Source organism: Dendropsophus ebraccatus, chromosome 11, assembly GCF_027789765.1.
Source record: "Dendropsophus ebraccatus isolate aDenEbr1 chromosome 11, aDenEbr1.pat, whole genome shotgun sequence".
Lineage (NCBI taxonomy): Eukaryota > Metazoa > Chordata > Amphibia > Anura > Hylidae > Dendropsophus > Dendropsophus ebraccatus.
This window is the reverse complement of record NC_091464.1, coordinates 95,860,257-95,878,959: the sequence shown is the minus strand read 5'-3', so window position 1 is coordinate 95,878,959 and position 18,703 is coordinate 95,860,257. Positions and strand designations below refer to the sequence as shown.

The following is an 18,703-nucleotide window of genomic DNA, read 5'->3' as shown; positions in this document are numbered from 1 at the left end:
TAGAAACTGCTCCAACGACTGATTGACCCTCTCGGTTTGTCCGTTCGTTTGAGGGTGGAACGCAGAAGAGAAAGACAATGAGACCCCCAGTTTACTACAAAACTCTCTCCAAAATTTAGCAACAAATTGAACACCCCTGTCAGAAACAATGTTCTCCGGGATCCCATGCAAGCGTAACACATGATTGACAAACAGCGTGGCTAATAAGCGAGCACTGGGTAGTTTACGTAGTGGAATAAGATGACACATCTTAGAAAAACGATCCACCACTACCCAGATGACCGTCTTACCCCTAGATAGTGGTAGGTCTGTAATAAAATCCATGGATAAGTGCGTCCAAGGTCTCGCAGGGACCGGCAGCGGGTGTAACAACCCCTCCGGTAGACTACGGGGAACCTTGGATCGAGCACAGACCTCACAGGCTTCCACAAACGATTTAACATCTCGGCTCCATGTTGGCCACCAGAAATGACGTGACAGCAGATATTTAGTTCCAGCAATACCAGGATGCCCTGCCAACACAGAACCATGAATCTCTTCCAATACTCGGAGACGGAGATTCGGCGGTACAAACAAGAGAGACTCAGGAGTGTTATGGGGGGCCATACTCTGAGACTGCGTGACGAGAGTCACTAAGTCAGGTTGCAAAACCGATATTACAACACCAGGTTTTAGTATCGTATCGACATGGTTTTCGGGCATAACTTCAAAATCAAAGCTGCGGGAGAGGGCGTCAGCTCTGATATTACGAGAACCGGGTCGATAGGTGATTTCAAAGTCGAACCTAGAAAAGAACAGTGCCCACCGGGCCTGCCTGGGAGAAAGACGTTTAGCAGTATCGAGGTAAACTAAATTTTTGTGGTCAGTGAGTACAGTGACCTTACGTTTGGCCCCTTCCAAGAAGTGCCTCCATTCATCAAAGGCCATCTTAATGGCCAACAGTTCTCTATTGCCAATGTCATAATTGCGTTCTGCTTGTGAAAATTTTTTAGAAAAGAATGCAACCGGCCGTAGGTGAGTAAGGGTGTCTGACCCTTGTGACAAGACCGCCCCCACCCCCACCTCGGACGCGTCTACTTCAACCACAAACGGGCGTTCGAAATCTGGCTGAGTCAGTACTGGAGCCTCTGAGAAGCAATGCCGAAGTGTGTCAAACGCCTCAAGAGCCTCTTTGGACCAGTGTACGAGGTCTGCCCCCTTCTTGGTTAGGTCGGTAAGGGGCCTAGCTATGATAGAAAAGCCCTTAATAAATTTCCGGTAATAATTGGCAAAGCCCAAAAACCTTTGTAAGGCCTTCAGGTTGGTAGGTCTTTCCCAATTTTTTATGGCCGCCACCTTGACCGGGTCCATACTAAACGAATGGGGAGTAATATTATAACCCAAGAACGAGACCTCCTGGAGACCAAACTGACATTTTGACAACTTGGCATACAGATTATTTTGTCTGAGAAGCTCCATTACCGTACGGACGTGCAACACATGGGAAGACCAATCAGGGGAGAAGATTAAAATATCATCGAGGTACACCACAACAAACCGTCCCAGATACTCCCGAAAAACATCATTGACAAAATGCTGGAAGACGGCCGGAGCATTGCACAACCCAAAGGGCATGACGAGATACTCGAAATGGCCCTCTGGGGTATTGAATGCGGTCTTCCACTCATCACCTTCCCTGATGCGGATCAAATTGTATGCTCCCCTCAGGTCTACCTTGGAAAACCAATTAGCTCCTATGATTTGGTTAAACAGGTCAGGAATTAATGGCAAGGGGTGCTGATTTTTAACCGTAATCTTATTCAACTCCCGGTAATCAATACAGGGACGGAGACCCCCGTCCTTCTTCCCAACGAAAAAGAACCCCGCCCCCATGGGAGAAGAAGATGGACGTATATGACCCCTACGCAGGCTATCTTTTACATATTCCCTCATAGCTTCCCTCTCAGGACAGGACAGGTTGAAAATCCGACCTCGAGGGTATTTGACCCCAGGAAGTAGCTCAATAGCACAATCATATGGTCTGTGTGGTGGTAATTCTTCTACTGCTTTTTCGTCGAATACATCAACATAGTCTGATAAAAATTCCGGAACCTCCCCCTCTCCGGAGGAACATTCCGCAAGAGACACAGCATTACAGTGGGAGGCACATCCAGGCCCCCATCGTACCAGCTCCCTGTTGGGCCAATCAAAGACAGGGTTGTGAGTCTCCAACCAGGGCAACCCCAGAATCACGTCAGATGACAAGTTATGCATGAGTAAGAAGTCGAGTCTTTCCACATGGACAGACCCCACCTTGACCTCAAGACACGGTGTCACATAACGTACACTTCCCTGGGCAAAAGGGGCAGAATCTGCTCCAGTGACATTAATAGGACGCTGGAGCAGCAGGGGACATACCTCCAAACCAGAAAAAAACATAGGATTAACAAAGTTGGTTGCGGATCCAGAATCAACTTGGGCGTACCCATTAATACTTTTATTCCCCACAGACAAAGAAATTGGTAACAACAACTTATTTTTGAATGTTACCTGTGCGCCTGAGAGACCCCTTCGACAATCTCTCAGGCGTTGAAGTTTTCCGGCGGTGGCCCTGGCCTGGAAGGGCATTGCCGAACTTGGTGTCCCGCTTTACCGCAGTAAAGGCACAAATTATTCTGCAGGCGATGGGCGCGTCGGGCTTTAGCATCAGTGGCATCCACCTGCATCGGCTCTTCGGGTGGTGGTAAGACAGGGAGAGAGGATTTGGGGTGTGAGAGCGGTGATACAGGGGCTCTAGGGTGGTCAGGGGTACCCTTCTCTCTCTGTCGGTCCCTGAGTCGTCGGTCAACCCTGATGGCTAGTATCATGCTGTCCTCAAGCGAGTCAGGAGTAGGGTATGCCACCAACATATCTTTCAGTCTGTCACAGAGACCCACTCGAAACTGATATCTGAGAGCCGAATCGTTCCACGTGGAGAGACCGCTCCACTGCCGGAATTCTGAGCAGTACTCCTCCACTGGACGTCGGCCCTGTCTCAACCCAGTCAGCTGTCGTTAGCTGCACAGTCAGGGTCATCATACAATAGACCTAGGGCGGAAAAGAACTGGTCGGGGCTCTGTAGGTGAGGGGAGTCAGATGGTAGGGAAAATGCCCACTCCTGTGGTGGTCCTTGGAGGAGGGACATGATGATGCCCACCCTCTGAACCTCATCCCCAGACGAAGTAGGGCGTAACCTAAAATAAAGCTTACACCCCTCTCTGAAGGCACGGAATCTCCTCCTGTCCCCCGAGAACTTATCAGGAAGTTGAACAGGTGGTTCAGGAGGTGTGGAGGAGGTCACCGTGAGTTGCCGGGGTGCCGTCTCCTGTTCTTGGACCCTTACAGCGAGCTCCTGAACCATCGTGTTGAGTCGCTGCATTTGGTCCACAATGTTGGTCAGGGCTGTTCGGTTGTCCATGAGGCAATTGGCGGTAATGGCTGGCTATTCTGTCAGGACCGGCTAGAACAGACAGGACAGAGACAGTGGGCCCTGAATCTGAACCCACCACTGGCCCTGCCTAATTGCCTCGGCCGACCCTAAACGGTCGCGGACAACCACGAAGGCGTTCCCTACACTGCGTAAGTGAAACACAGAACAGCACGGACAGACAAACACAATGAAGAATAGTCGAACAAGCCGGGTCAAACCACACAGGCAACGTAGTACAAAATCGAAATACAAGGGATAGTCGGAGGTCAGGCAGAGGTCAGAACACGAGCAGTCAGGCAGAAGGGATTAGGACGGGATACGCAGGAGAAGGACAAGGGGAGCTGGGATCAGAACAACTAATAGCCAGCAAATACCAGCTGGCTTTCACATTACTTTATACTGGACCAGGAGCCCGGACCAGACACTGATTGGTCCGGTCTCCTGATCCAGCAATCACTGCAGCTGCGATGCTGCAGACCAAGTGGCAGAGCGATCTGCCACTCAGCCTGCACGAGCCGCATCAGCTGCACTGCCCGGTCAGCTGACTGACTGTCACGTGAGACCGCGGCGCCCCCGGTTACTAGGGACGCCGTCGGGTCTCCGTGACGTCACTCTGCTCCGGCGGGCGGAGCTCCGGCGCATTCTCGAGCCGGCCGCCGGAGCAGAGGCCGGGGAAGACGCCGTAGGAGCCAGGTCAGGTGAGTTCCTGACAGATCTGGATGATGTACTGAATGATTTCCCCAATATTACATATCGGAGAGGGAGGAACCTAAAGGACATACTGGTACACAGCCATTTCAGTACTACTCCACAGAACCCAGTGAAGTCTCTTGTAGTCAGAGGCACCACACCATGTGGACACTGTGTCTACTGTAGATATATACCGAGAAGGACTGAGTTTACCAATCCAGCTAATGGGAGAACGTTTAAACTCTGATGCCGTCAATTGTGAAACAAAGGGACTTATATATATAGCCATCTGTACGTGCCCGAAGATCTATGTAGGCAAAACTATCCAGGAATTTAAACAAAGGATAGGGTCTCATCTTAGAAATATAAGGACAGGGACTGATACAGCTGTTGCCAGACATAACAAAGAGCAACATAAGAATGATGCAAGATGCGTTTCTTTTTTCGGCCTTCGGAAAATGACACTTGGCCCTCGGGGTGGTAACTTGCTGAATCTGTAAATTTGTATATATGTAAATATTATTTGTAGCGATAATACCTATCCGTATCTCTGTAGTGACGTTTCCCCTCCCTTCTTGTGCTTTCAATGTGACTATAACTAAATGTGTGATAGAAGACTGACAGGTACTGAAACGACACGGCTGTGTTACTTACATTAGCGGTATTCCATCTTTCGGACCGACGCAGTTAGTGCTGTACATGTAGGTCTCATTGACATGTGCTCTTAGGTACGTTGTCATCATTAAGTTTTCCCAAGTCCTTTGACATACGCAAATTGTGTATAGTTGACACATTAAGTCTCTACTCATGCGCCACAGACACCATCCTAAACAAGCGCAGTGGACACCTGCCTGTGCACCGTAATATACCGTAAAGTCCTCTGACATGCGCTGTTGATACTATTTCAACAGGGGAATTTCTCTAAGTCTTCAAATATGCGCAGACAGACCTCCATTGACGGAGAACTCTCTAAGTCATAAAACATGCGCAGTGGCTACTTGTCCGAACACTGAAATAAACTAAGTCCTCGGACATGCACCTGAGAGACTATACTAACTTGGAGTGTTTCTAAGTTTTAAAGCATGCGCAGATAGACCTTTAACTATAGAGAATTTCTATGTCTTGTGTCATGCGCCGAGAGACCGGGTATCCATATACTGGCCGGCCCACCGGCCATTGGAGTCATGCATACCATTGGTGCATTAACATATGAATTAGTTCATTGGCCAGTTTTGAAGAAGAGGGAGGCTCTTCTGATTACACTTGTAATCGCTAACCCCTTAAAAGCTCCTGCTTACGGCGGGCACGTCACTATAGTTTTGGTTTCCCTTGATAAAGCCACGCTATAGTGGTGAAACGTTGGGGTGGTGGGTGGGTGATATTTATGTGTTTTAACCATATGGTGTAACCCAGCCATACTAGCGGTGACACTGGTGCTGTATCTCCCGGCGGTGGCGGACGCTCTGCCGGGCAAGACCAGAACCGCATATTGACCTCTATACATATCAAAAGGGCTATCAGTATTAGCAGCTGCACCTATTCAGAGACTGACTATCAGGTCTGCGGGGTACTGGTAGTGTATCAGTTCAAGCAACTGAACAGTGTATTGGCATTACAAGGGAATTTTTTCCCATTGCCATTACATTATATGTGTTTCCACCTAATGACAGCGATCACATCTGTTGTCCATATATTTTGAGACCATTATACACGCAATCAGTGTTAAGCGGGGACCTGCTGTAAGTGCTGAGTTATTGCTGCAGCGGCGACCATGCTCATTTAGTGTATTTAATTGATTATTAATAACTGGCCTCGTACGCGGCGTCTATTAAGCTAAGGGTTAGGAACTGATTGTTCCCTTAATACCCAGGACAGCCTGTTCTATCTACTGATTCGGACACTATGTGGGACATGTATCAACGGGCGTACAGGGGTTTTTCGTTGGAAAGTGCCGATTTGCGCATTATTTTATGCGCAAATGGCCGATTCGCGAATAAATATTTGCAAATCTGCACTTTCCGCCGGCTACGCTGGGGGGGCGGGGAGGGGCTGTGAAGGGGGCGGAATGGAGGGCGTGGACTCAGAGTCCGCGTGATTCACCATCCGTTCCGCAAAAAGATACGCCGAAAACCTACTCCAGTCCTCAGCTGGCGTAGGTTTTTGGCTGTGCGCACCGACGCGCACGGGATTTATGTAGAGGCAGCCCGCCTCTACATAAATCTCCGTAGCGCAGGAGATGTGGGGACATTTATAAGTCCGGTGTAAAAAAACGCCGGACTTAATAAATGTCCCCCTGTGATGGCAGTATAATTAATACAGCCGTTAATCTGAGACATACTAGCCCAATTGAGTACACTATATTTTCATGAACAGAGATGAAAGGCATGTGTTACACCACTTGTTTTTAACCTTCACAATCGCACATATTTAGTATTAATAAATAAAAGTTACGTTTTAAGTTTAGATCTTCATAGTTGATGATAAGTTCTAGTTTTGCACCATTATACATGGCATGAAGATCTGGGGCAACTCAAGTGTTAGTGAAGCCTCTGACTTCCTGCTGAGCAGTGAGTTTTCCAGCAGACACAGCAGCGGGATGGTGACGCTGATAATGGCGACATCGCCACTGACCATCTGTGTTGACTCCTCAAAGGGGCTTAACACCTGACATATATCAGACATCCATGTCCACTCCTCATTGTAGACTTGAGAAAGCTGACTAACAGTTCTTGTGAAAGTCATCATCTGGCAGTCTACAATCGCTCTGTGGTGCTGGTAAACCCTGGCTAACGTGTAACTTGGAATTCCATCGCGTGGGCACGTCACCTAAGCAATTAGTATGGGTGCCCAGGGACTGTAGACAGTCCTCTTTTGGGCCTATTGGTAGTGGGCAAAGTGCTGCACAGGGTGGTTGTGTCCATCTCCCCCCCTTTTGTGATACCATGTGATTCGGGTAGGCAATAAAATGATAGTATTGATGATATTTTACCCATCAGCAGCTTACCTCTTCCTCTCGGTGCCCCGGAGGCAAGCTGTGCACATCACATCATTGCTGTCCGTGTTCTAGAGCTATGGCTGAAGAACAGCTGCTGCAGGTCATCAGGACCGCCGCCTGTGATAAAATAGCCTGTCTCCTAACCCCGTCGTGTTCCACTATTCTCGTTTTCATCCGACACTCTCAGATCCACTAGTAAGAACACCCCCCCCCCCCCCCCCGCATACTTCAGACCGTTAGTGTCCATCCACTTCTCAGCTTCCCCAGGAACAGGAATAAAAACTGTTCATAAGTGATTCTTAACTTTGCAGGAAAAATTAGAGCATTTATTTACCTACATGAGGCAACTGCCTACTGTGGGCATTAATTTAACTACTTAGGGGCACCGATCTACCTCCTTGGGTTAAGTTCTTTTGGAGGCACTTACCCCCAAGGGGGCACCTATCTTCGGTGAGGGACAACTATCTCCCTAATTGGGAGCACCTATCTACCTTCAGGGGTGCAACTACCTACTGGGTGATACCTATCTCCTTACTGGGTGATACGTATCTACCTTCCTGGGGTAACTACCTACTGGGTGGTACCTATCTACCTACTGGGGGTTTCTACCTACTGGGTGGTACCTATCTACCTACTGGGTGATACCTATCTACCTTCCGGGAGTAACTACCTACTGGCTGGTACCTATCTACCTACTGGAAGATACCTATCTACCTTCCTGGGGTAACTACCTACTGGGTGATACCTATCTACCTACTGGGTGTACCTACCTACTGGGTGTACCTATCTACCTACTGGGTGGTACCTATCTACCTACTATAGGTAACAACCTACTAAGGATAACTACCTACTGGGTGGTACCTAGCTACCTACTTGGGGATACCTATCTACCTACTGGGAGTAAGAACCTACTGGGGGCATTATTACCACTTAAGGAACTATGGGTAGAGAAGAATCAATGATGATGTTGGAAAGAAGCAGAGACTAAGGGGTTTGTGTAACATATTCTGTGGATTCTGCACTAAAAGCCATCAGTGATACACGGTGCACATAGACAAACCCCATCTGTGATGTCACCATCTATGTATCACATTTATGTGATGTCATAAACCACATGTTACATAAGTATCCTATATCATATATTTCAGCATTGCATTACCCATAGGATTACGTCACATATAGATAGGGTCATCCTCGTGTCACATACCTGGATACACAGCTGACTGTTCGGCCATGATATTCTTTATGATACATATATAGGTCATATTCTTTTTGGCTCCTGTGAAATCAGAGATGACCTGGAATTTGCTGAGATTGACAATATATCTGGTGGAGGAGAGGTAAGTGAGGTCCCGTCCAGAAGTGCCGTCCAGCCATTGGACTGTGGGCCGGGGGTACCAGCTGGGGGAGAGACAGCGCAGGGTGGTACCGAGATCTTCACTGATCACAGTGCTGTAAGCTGAGGGTAGAAGTTATACACAGTTATATATCATTCATTCTATCTGGGAGCGTGTCAGTGATGTACTGTACAATACTGTAATAGCCTAATCAGCTCCTCAGTACTGCCACCATCTCCACCAGCTCCTCAGTACTGCCACCATCTCCACCAGCTCCTCAGTACTGCCACCATCTCCACCAGCTCCTCAGTACTGCCACCATCTCCACCAGCTCCTCAGTACTGCCACCATCTCCACCAGCTTCTCAGTACTGCCACCATGTACATCAGCTCCTCAGTACTGCCACCATCTCCACCAGCTCCTCAGTACTGCCACCATCTCCATCAGCTCCTCAGTACTGCCACCATGTACATCAGCTCCTCAGTACTGCCACCATCTCCACCAGCTCCTCAGTACTGCCACCATCCCCACCAGCTCCTCAGTACTGCCACCATCCCCACCAGCTCCTCAGTACTGCCACCATCTCCATCAGCTCCTCAGTACTGCCACCATCTCCATCAGCTCCTCAGTACTGCCACCATCCCCACCAGCTCCTCAGTACTGCCACCATCTATATCAGCTCCTCAGTACTGCCACCATCCCCACCAGCTCCTCAGTACTGCCACCATCCCCACCAGCTCCTCAGTACTGCCACCATGTACATCAGCTCCTCAGTACTGCCACCATCCCCACCAGCTCCTCAGTACTGCCACCATCCCCATCAGCTCCTCAGTACTGCCACCATGTACATCAGCTCCTCAGTACTGCCACCATCCCCATCAGCTCCTCAGTACTGCCACCATCCCCATCAGCTCCTCAGTACTGCCACCATCCCCATCAGCTCCTCAGTACTGCCACCATCCCCATCAGCTCCTCAGTACTGCCACCATCTCCATCAGCTCCTCAGTACTGCCACCATCTCCATCAGCTCCTCAGTACTGCCACCATCCCCACCAGCTCCTCAGTACTGCCACCATCTATATCAGCTCCTCAGTACTGCCACCATCCCCACCAGCTCCTCAGTACTGCCACCATCCCCATCAGCTCCTCAGTACTGCCACCATCTCCATCAGCTCCTCAGTACTGCCACCATCTCCATCAGCTCCTCAGTACTGCCACCATCCCCACCAGCTCCTCAGTACTGCCACCATGTACATCAGCTCCTCAGTACTGCCACCATCCCCACCAGCTCCTCAGTACTGCCACCATCCCCATCAGCTCCTCAGTACTGCCACCATGTACATCAGCTCCTCAGTACTGCCACCATCCCCATCAGCTCCTCAGTACTGCCACCATCCCCATCAGCTCCTCAGTACTGCCACCATCCCCATCAGCTCCTCAGTACTGCCACCATCTCCATCAGCTCCTCAGTACTGCCACCATCTCCATCAGCTCCTCAGTACTGCCACCATCCCCACCAGCTCCTCAGTACTGCCACCATCCCCATCAGCTCCTCAGTACTGCCACCATCCCCATCAGCTCCTCAGTACTGCCACCATCCCCACCAGCTCCTCAGTACTGCCACCATCTATATCAGCCCCTCAGTACTGCCACCATCTCCATCAGCTCCTCAGTACTGCCACCATCTCCATCAGCTCCTCAGTACTGCCACCATCTCCATCAGCTCCTCAGTACTGCCACCATCTCCATCAGCTGCTCAGTACTGCCACCATCCCCATCAGCTCCTCAGTACTGCCACCATCCCCACCAGCTCCTCAGTACTGCCACCATCCCCATCAGCTCCTCAGTACTGCCACCATCCCCACCAGCTCCTCAGTACTGCCACCATCCCCAGCAGCTCCTCAGTACTGCCACCATCCCCACCAGCTTCTCAGTACTGCCACCATCTCCATCAGCTGCTCAGTACTGCCACCATCCCCACCAGCTCCTCAGTACTGCCACCATCCCCACCAGCTCCTCAGTACTGCCACCATCCCCACCAGCTCCTCAGTACTGCCACCATCCCCACCAGCTCCTCAGTACTGCCACCATCCCCATCAGCTCCTCAGTACTGCCACCATCCCCATCAGCTCCTCAGTACTGCCACCATCTCCATCAGCTCCTCAGTACTGCCACCATCTCCATCAGCTCCTCAGTACTGCCACCATCTTTATCAGCTCCTCAGTACTGCCATCAGCTCCTCAGTACTGCCACCATCTCCATCAGCTCCTCAGTACTGCCACCATCCCCACCAGCTCCTCAGTACTGCCACCATCCCCACCAGCTCCTCAGTACTGCCACCATCCCCATCAGCTCCTCAGTACTGCCACCATCCCCACCAGCTCCTCAGTACAGCCACCATGTACATCAGCTCCTCAGTACAGCCACCATGTACATCAGCTCCTCAGTACTGCCACCATCCCCACCAGCTCCTCAGTACTGCTACCATCCCCATCAGCTCCTCAGTACTGCCACCATCTCCATCAGCTCCTCAGTACTGCCACCATCTCCATCAGCTCCTCAGTACTGCCACCATCCCCATCAGCTCCTCAGTACTGCCACCATCCCCATCAGCTCCTCAGTACTGCCACCATCCCCACCAGCTCCTCAGTACTGCCACATCCCCATCAGCTCCTCAGTACTGCCACCATCCCCATCAGCTCCTCAGTACTGCCACCATCTCCATCAGCTCCTCAGTACAGCCACCATGTACATCAGCTCCTCAGTACAGCCACCATGTACATCAGCTCCTCAGTACTGCCACCATCCCCAGCAGCTCCTCAGTACTGCTACCATCCCCATCAGCTCCTCAGTACTGCCACCATCTCCATCAGCTCCTCAGTACTGCCACCATCTCCATCAGCTCCTCAGTACTGCCACCATCCCCATCAGCTCCTCAGTACTGCCACCATCCCCATCAGCTCCTCAGTACTGCCACCATCCCCACCAGCTCCTCAGTACTGCCACATCCCCATCAGCTCCTCAGTACTGCCACCATCTCCATCAGCTGCTCAGTACTGCCACCATCCCCACCAGCTCCTCAGTACTGCCACCATCTCCATCAGCTCCTCAGTACTGCCACCATCCCCATCAGCTCCTCAGTACTGCCACCATCCCCATCAGCTCCTCAGTACTGCCACCATCCCCACCAGATCCTCAGTACTGCCACATCCCCATCAGCTCCTCAGTACTGCCACCATCTCCATCAGCTGCTCAGTACTGCCACCATCCCCACCAGCTCCTCAGTACTGCCACCATCTCCATCAGCTCCTCAGTACTGCCACCATCCCCACCAGCTCCTCAGTACTGCCACCATCCCCACCAGCTCCTCTGTACTGCCACCATCTCCATCAGCTGCTCAGTACTGCCACCATCTCCATCAGCTCCTCAGTACTGCCACCATCCCCACCAGCTTCTCAGTACTGCCACCATCTCCATCAGCTCCCCAGTACTGCCACCATCTCCATTAGCTCCTCAGTACTGCCACCATCCCCATCAGCTCCTCAGTACTGCCACCATCCCCACCAGCTCCTCAGTACTGCCACCATCCCCACCAGCTCCTCAGTACTGCCACCATCCCCACCAGCTTCTCAGTACTGCCACCATCTCCATCAGCTGCTCAGTACTGCCACCATCCCCACCAGCTCCTCAGTACTGCCACCATCCCCACCAGCTCCTCAGTACTGCCACCATCCCCACCAGCTCCTCAGTACAGCCACCATGTACATCAGCTCCTCAGTACAGCCACCATGTACATCAGCTCCTCAGTACTGCCACCATCCCCACCAGCTCCTCAGTACTGCTACCATCCCCATCAGCTCCTCAGTACTGCCACCATCTCCATCAGCTCCTCAGTACTGCCACCATCTCCATCAGCTCCTCAGTACTGCCACCATCCCCATCAGCTCCTCAGTACTGCCACCATCCCCATCAGCTCCTCAGTACTGCCACCATCCCCACCAGCTCCTCAGTACAGCCACCATCCCCATCAGCTCCTCAGTACTGCCACCATCCCCATCAGCTCCTCAGTACTGCCACCATCTCCATCAGCTCCTCAGTACTGCCACCATCTCCATCAGCTCCTCAGTACTGCCACCATCTCCATCAGCTCCTCAGTACTGCCATCAGCTCCTCAGTACTGCCACCATCTCCATCAGCTCCTCAGTACTGCCACCATCCCCACCAGCTCCTCAGTACTGCCACCATCCCCACCAGCTCCTCAGTACTGCCACCATCCCCACCAGCTCCTCAGTACTGCCACCATCCCCATCAGCTCCTCAGTACTGCCACCATCCCCACCAGCTCCTCAGTACAGCCACCATGTACATCAGCTCCTCAGTACAGCCACCATGTACATCAGCTCCTCAGTACTGCCACCATCCCCACCAGCTCCTCAGTACTGCTACCATCCCCATCAGCTCCTCAGTACTGCCACCATCTCCATCAGCTCCTCAGTACTGCCACCATCTCCATCAGCTCCTCAGTACTGCCACCATCCCCATCAGCTCCTCAGTACTGCCACCATCCCCATCAGCTCCTCAGTACTGCCACCATCCCCACCAGCTCCTCAGTACTGCCACATCCCCATCAGCTCCTCAGTACTGCCACCATCCCCATCAGCTCCTCAGTACTGCCACCATCTCCATCAGCTCCTCAGTACAGCCACCATGTACATCAGCTCCTCAGTACTGCCACCATGTACATCAGCTCCTCAGTACTGCCACCATCCCCACCAGCTCCTCAGTACTGCTACCATCCCCATCAGCTCCTCAGTACTGCCACCATCTCCATCAGCTCCTCAGTACTGCCACCATCTCCATCAGCTCCTCAGTACTGCCACCATCTCCACCAGCTCCTCAGTACTGCCACCATCTCCACCAGCTCCTCAGTACTGCCACCATCTCCACCAGCTCCTCAGTACTGCCACCATCCCCATCAGCTCCTCAGTACTGCCACCATCCCCACCAGCTCCTCAGTACTGCCACATCCCCATCAGCTCCTCAGTACTGCCACCATCTCCATCAGCTGCTCAGTACTGCCACCATCCCCACCAGCTCCTCAGTACTGCCACCATCTCCATCAGCTCCTCAGTACTGCCACCATCCCCATCAGCTCCTCAGTACTGCCACCATCCCCATCAGCTCCTCAGTACTGCCACCATCCCCACCAGATCCTCAGTACTGCCACATCCCCATCAGCTCCTCAGTACTGCCACCATCTCCATCAGCTGCTCAGTACTGCCACCATCCCCACCAGCTCCTCAGTACTGCCACCATCTATATCAGCTCCTCAGTACTGCCACCATCCCCACCAGCTCCTCAGTACTGCCACCATCCCCACCAGCTCCTCTGTACTGCCACCATCCCCACCAGCTCCTCTGTACTGCCACCATCTCCATCAGCTGCTCAGTACTGCCACCATCTCCATCAGCTCCTCAGTACTGCCACCATCCCCACCAGCTTCTCAGTACTGCCACCATCTCCATCAGCTCCCCAGTACTGCCACCATCTCCATTAGCTCCTCAGTACTGCCACCATCCCCATCAGCTCCTCAGTACTGCCACCATCCAACCAGCTCCTCAGTACTGCCACCATCCCCACCAGCTCCTCAGTACTGCCACCATCCCCACCAGCTTCTCAGTACTGCCACCATCTCCATCAGCTGCTCAGTACTGCCACCATCCCCACCAGCTCCTCAGTACTGCCACCATCCCCACCAGCTCCTCAGTACTGCCACCATCCCCACCAGCTCCTCAGTACAGCCACCATGTACATCAGCTCCTCAGTACAGCCACCATGTACATCAGCTCCTCAGTACTGCCACCATCCCCACCAGCTCCTCAGTACTGCTACCATCCCCATCAGCTCCTCAGTACTGCCACCATCTCCATCAGCTCCTCAGTACTGCCACCATCTCCATCAGCTCCTCAGTACTGCCACCATCCCCATCAGCTCCTCAGTACTGCCACCATCCCCATCAGCTCCTCAGTACTGCCACCATCCCCACCAGCTCCTCAGTACTGCCACATCCCCATCAGCTCCTCAGTACTGCCACCATCTCCATCAGCTGCTCAGTACTGCCACCATCCCCACCAGCTCCTCAGTACTGCCACCATCTCCATCAGCTCCTCAGTACTGCCACCATCCCCATCAGCTCCTCAGTACTGCCACCATCCCCATCAGCTCCTCAGTACTGCCACCATCCCCACCAGCTCCTCAGTACTGCCACATCCCCATCAGCTCCTCAGTACTGCCACCATCTCCATCAGCTGCTCAGTACTGCCACCAGCTCCTCAGTACTGCCACCATCTCCATCAGCTCCTCAGTACTGCCACCATCCCCACCAGCTCCTCAGTACTGCCACCATCCCCACCAGCTCCTCTGTACTGCCACCATCTCCATCAGCTGCTCAGTACTGCCACCATCTCCATCAGCTCCTCAGTACTGCCACCATCCCCACCAGCTTCTCAGTACTGCCACCATCTCCATCAGCTCCCCAGTACTGCCACCATCTCCATTAGCTCCTCAGTACTGCCACCATCCCCATCAGCTCCTCAGTACTGCCACCATCCCCACCAGCTCCTCAGTACTGCCACCATCCCCAGCAGCTCCTCAGTACTGCCACCATCCCCACCAGCTTCTCAGTACTGCCACCATCTCCATCAGCTGCTCAGTACTGCCACCATCCCCACCAGCTCCTCAGTACTGCCACCATCCCCACCAGCTCCTCAGTACTGCCACCATCCCCACCAGCTCCTCAGTACTGCCACCATCCCCACCAGCTCTTCAGTACTGCCACCATCCCCATCAGCTCCTCAGTACTGCCACCATCCCCATCAGCTCCTCAGTACTGCCACCATCCCCATCAGCTCCTCAGTACTGCCACCATCTCCATCAGCTCCTCAGTACTGCCACCATCTCCATCAGCTCCTCAGTACTGCCATCAGCTCCTCAGTACTGCCACCATCTCCATCAGCTCCTCAGTACTGCCACCATCTCCATCAGCTCCTCAGTACTGCCATCAGCTCCTCAGTACTGCCACCATCCCCACCAGCTCCTCAGTACTGCCACCATCCCCACCAGCTCCTCAGTACTGCCACCATCCCCACCAGCTCCTCAGTACTGCCACCATCCCCATCAGCTCCTCAGTACTGCCACCATCCCCACCAGCTCCTCAGTACAGCCACCATGTACATCAGCTCCTCAGTACAGCCACCATGTACATTAGCTCCTCAGTACTGCCACCATCCCCACCAGCTCCTCAGTACTGCCACCATCCCCATCAGCTCCTCAGTACTGCCACCATCTCCATCAGCTCCTCAGTACTGCCACCATCTCCATCAGCTCCTCAGTACTGCCACCATCCCCACCAGCTCCTCTGTACTGCCACCATCCTTACCAGCTCCTCAGTACTGCTACCATCTCCATCAGCTCCTCAGTACTGCTACCATCTCCATCAGCTCCTCAGTACTGCCACCATCCCCATCAGCTCCTCAGTACTGCCACCATCCCCATCAGCTCCTCAGTACTGCCACCATCCCCACCAGCTCCTCAGTACTGCCACATCCCCATCAGCTCCTCAGTACTGCCACCATCTCCATCAGCTGCTCAGTACTGCCACCATCCCCACCAGCTCCTCAGTACTGCACCATCTCCATCAGCTCCTCAGTACTGCCACCATCCCCACCAGCTCCTCAGTACTGCCACCATCCCCACCAGCTCCTCTGTACTGCCACCATCTCCATCAGCTGCTCAGTACTGCCACCATCTCCATCAGCTCCTCAGTACTGCCACCATCCCCACCAGCTTCTCAGTACTGCCACCATCTCCATCAGCTCCCCAGTACTGCCACCATCTCCACCAGCTCCTCAGTACTGCCACCATCCCCACCAGCTCCTCAGTACTGCCACCATCTCCACCAGCTCCTCAGTACTGCCACCATCCCCATCAGCTCCTCAGTACTGCCACCATCCCCACCAGCTCCTCAGTACTGCCACCATCCCCACCAGCTCCTCTGTACTGCCACCATCCCCATCAGCTCCTCAGTACTGCCACCATCCCCACCAGCTCCTCAGTACTGCCACCATCCCCATCAGCTCCTCAGTACTGCCACCATCCCCATCAGCTCCTCATTACTGCCACCATCCTCATCAGCTCCTCAGTACTGCCACCATCTATATCAGCTCCTCAGTACTGCCACCATCCCCATCAGATCCTCATTACTGCCACCATCTCCATCAGCTCCTTAGTACTGACACCATCCCCATCAGCTCCTCAGTACTGACACCATCCCCATCAGCTCCTCAGTACTGCCACCATCTCCATCAGCTCCTCAGTACTGCCACCATCCCCATCAGCTCCTCAGTACTGCCACCATGTACATCAGACCCTCAGTACTGCCACCATGTACATCAACTCCTCAGCACTGCCACCATCCCCATCAGCTCCTCAGTACTGCCACCATCCCCATCAGCTCCTCAGTACTGCCACCATCCCCACCAGCTCCTCAGTACTGCCACCATCCCCACCAGCTCCTCAGTACTGCCACTATGTACATCAGCTCCTCAGTACTGCCACCATCCCCATCAGCTCCTCAGTACTGCCACCATCTCCACCAGCTCCTCAGTACTGCCACCATCCCCACCAGCTCCTCAGTACTGCCACCATCTCCACCAGCTCCTCAGTACTGCCACCATCTCCACCAGCTCCTCAGTACTGCCACCATCTCCATCAGCTCCTCAGTACTGCCACCATCCCCACCAGCTCCTCAGTACTGCCACCATGTACATCAGCTCCTCAGTACTGCCACCATCTCCATCAGCTCCTCAGTACTGCCACCATCTCCATCAGCTCCTCAGTACTGCCACCATCTCCATCAGCTCCTCAGTACTGCCACCATCCCCATCAGCTCCTCAGTACTGCCCCCATCTCCATCAGCTCCTCACTACTGCCATCAGCTCCTCAGTACTGCCACCATTTCCACCAGCTCCTCAGTACTGCCACCATCCCCATCAGCTCCTCAGTACTGCCACCATCTCCATCAGCTCCTCAGTACTGCCACCATCTCCATCAGCTCCTCAGTACTGCCACCATCCCCACCAGCTCCTCAGTACTGCCACCACCCCCACCAGCTCCTCAGTACTGCCATCATCCCCACCAGCTCCTCAGTACTGCCACCATCTCCATCAGCTCCTCAGTATTGCCACCATTTCCACCAGCTCCTCAGTACTGCCATCATCCCCACCAGCTCCTCAGTACTGCCACCATGTACATCAGCTCCTCAGTACTGCCACCATCTCCATCAGCTGCTCAGTACTGCCACCATGTACATCAGCTCCTCAGTACTGCCACCATCCCCATCAGCTCCTCAGTACTGCGACCATGTACATCCGCTCCTCAGTACTGCCACCATCTCCATCAGCTCCTCAGTACTGCCACCATCCCCACCAGCTCCTCAGTACTGCCACCATCTCCATCAGCTCCTCAGTACTGCCACCATCCCCACCAGCTCCTCAGTACTGCCACCATGTACATCAGCTCCTCAGTACTGCCACCATCTCCACCAGCTCCTCAGTACTGCCACCATCTCCACCAGCTCCTTAGTACTGCCACCATGTACATCAGCTCCTCAGTACTGCCCCCATCCCCATCAGCTCCTCAGTACTGCCACCATCTCCATCAGCTCCTCAGTACTGCCACCATCTCCATCAGCTTCTCAGTACTGCTACCATCCCCATCAGCTCCTCAGTACTGCCCCCATCCCCATCAGCTCCTCAGTACTGCCACCATCTATATCAGCTCCTCAGTACTGCCACCATTTATATCAGCTCCTCAGTACTGCCACCATCCCCTCCAGCTCCTCAGTACTGCCACCATCCCCATCAGCTCCTCAGTACTGCCACCATCCCCACCAGCTCCTCAGTACTGCCACCATCTCCATCAGCTCCTCAGTACTGCCACCATCCCCACCAGCTCCTCAGTACTGCCACCATCCCCATCAGCTCCTCAGTACTGCCACCATCTATATCAGCTCCTCAGTACTGCCACCATCTCCATCAGCTCCTCAGTACTGCCACCATCTCCATCAGCTCCTCAGTACTGCCACCATCCCCACCAGCTCCTCAGTACTGCCACCATCCCCACCAGCTCCTCAGTACTGCCACCATCCCCACCAGCTCCTCAGTATTGCCACCAT

General features: G+C 53.2%; 1 protein-coding gene across 1 annotated transcript in view; it reads right to left on the bottom strand.

The window, feature by feature from the left end:
• The window catches only part of LOC138767445 (butyrophilin-like protein 2), a 50,626-nt gene that overhangs the window by 18,414 nt on the left and 13,509 nt on the right, over positions 1–18,703 (bottom strand). The window contains exon 4 of the mRNA XM_069944946.1: positions 8,341–8,592. Coding sequence (XP_069801047.1) covers positions 8,341–8,592 — 252 coding nt within the window. The remainder of the gene's footprint in view (positions 1–8,340; positions 8,593–18,703) is intronic.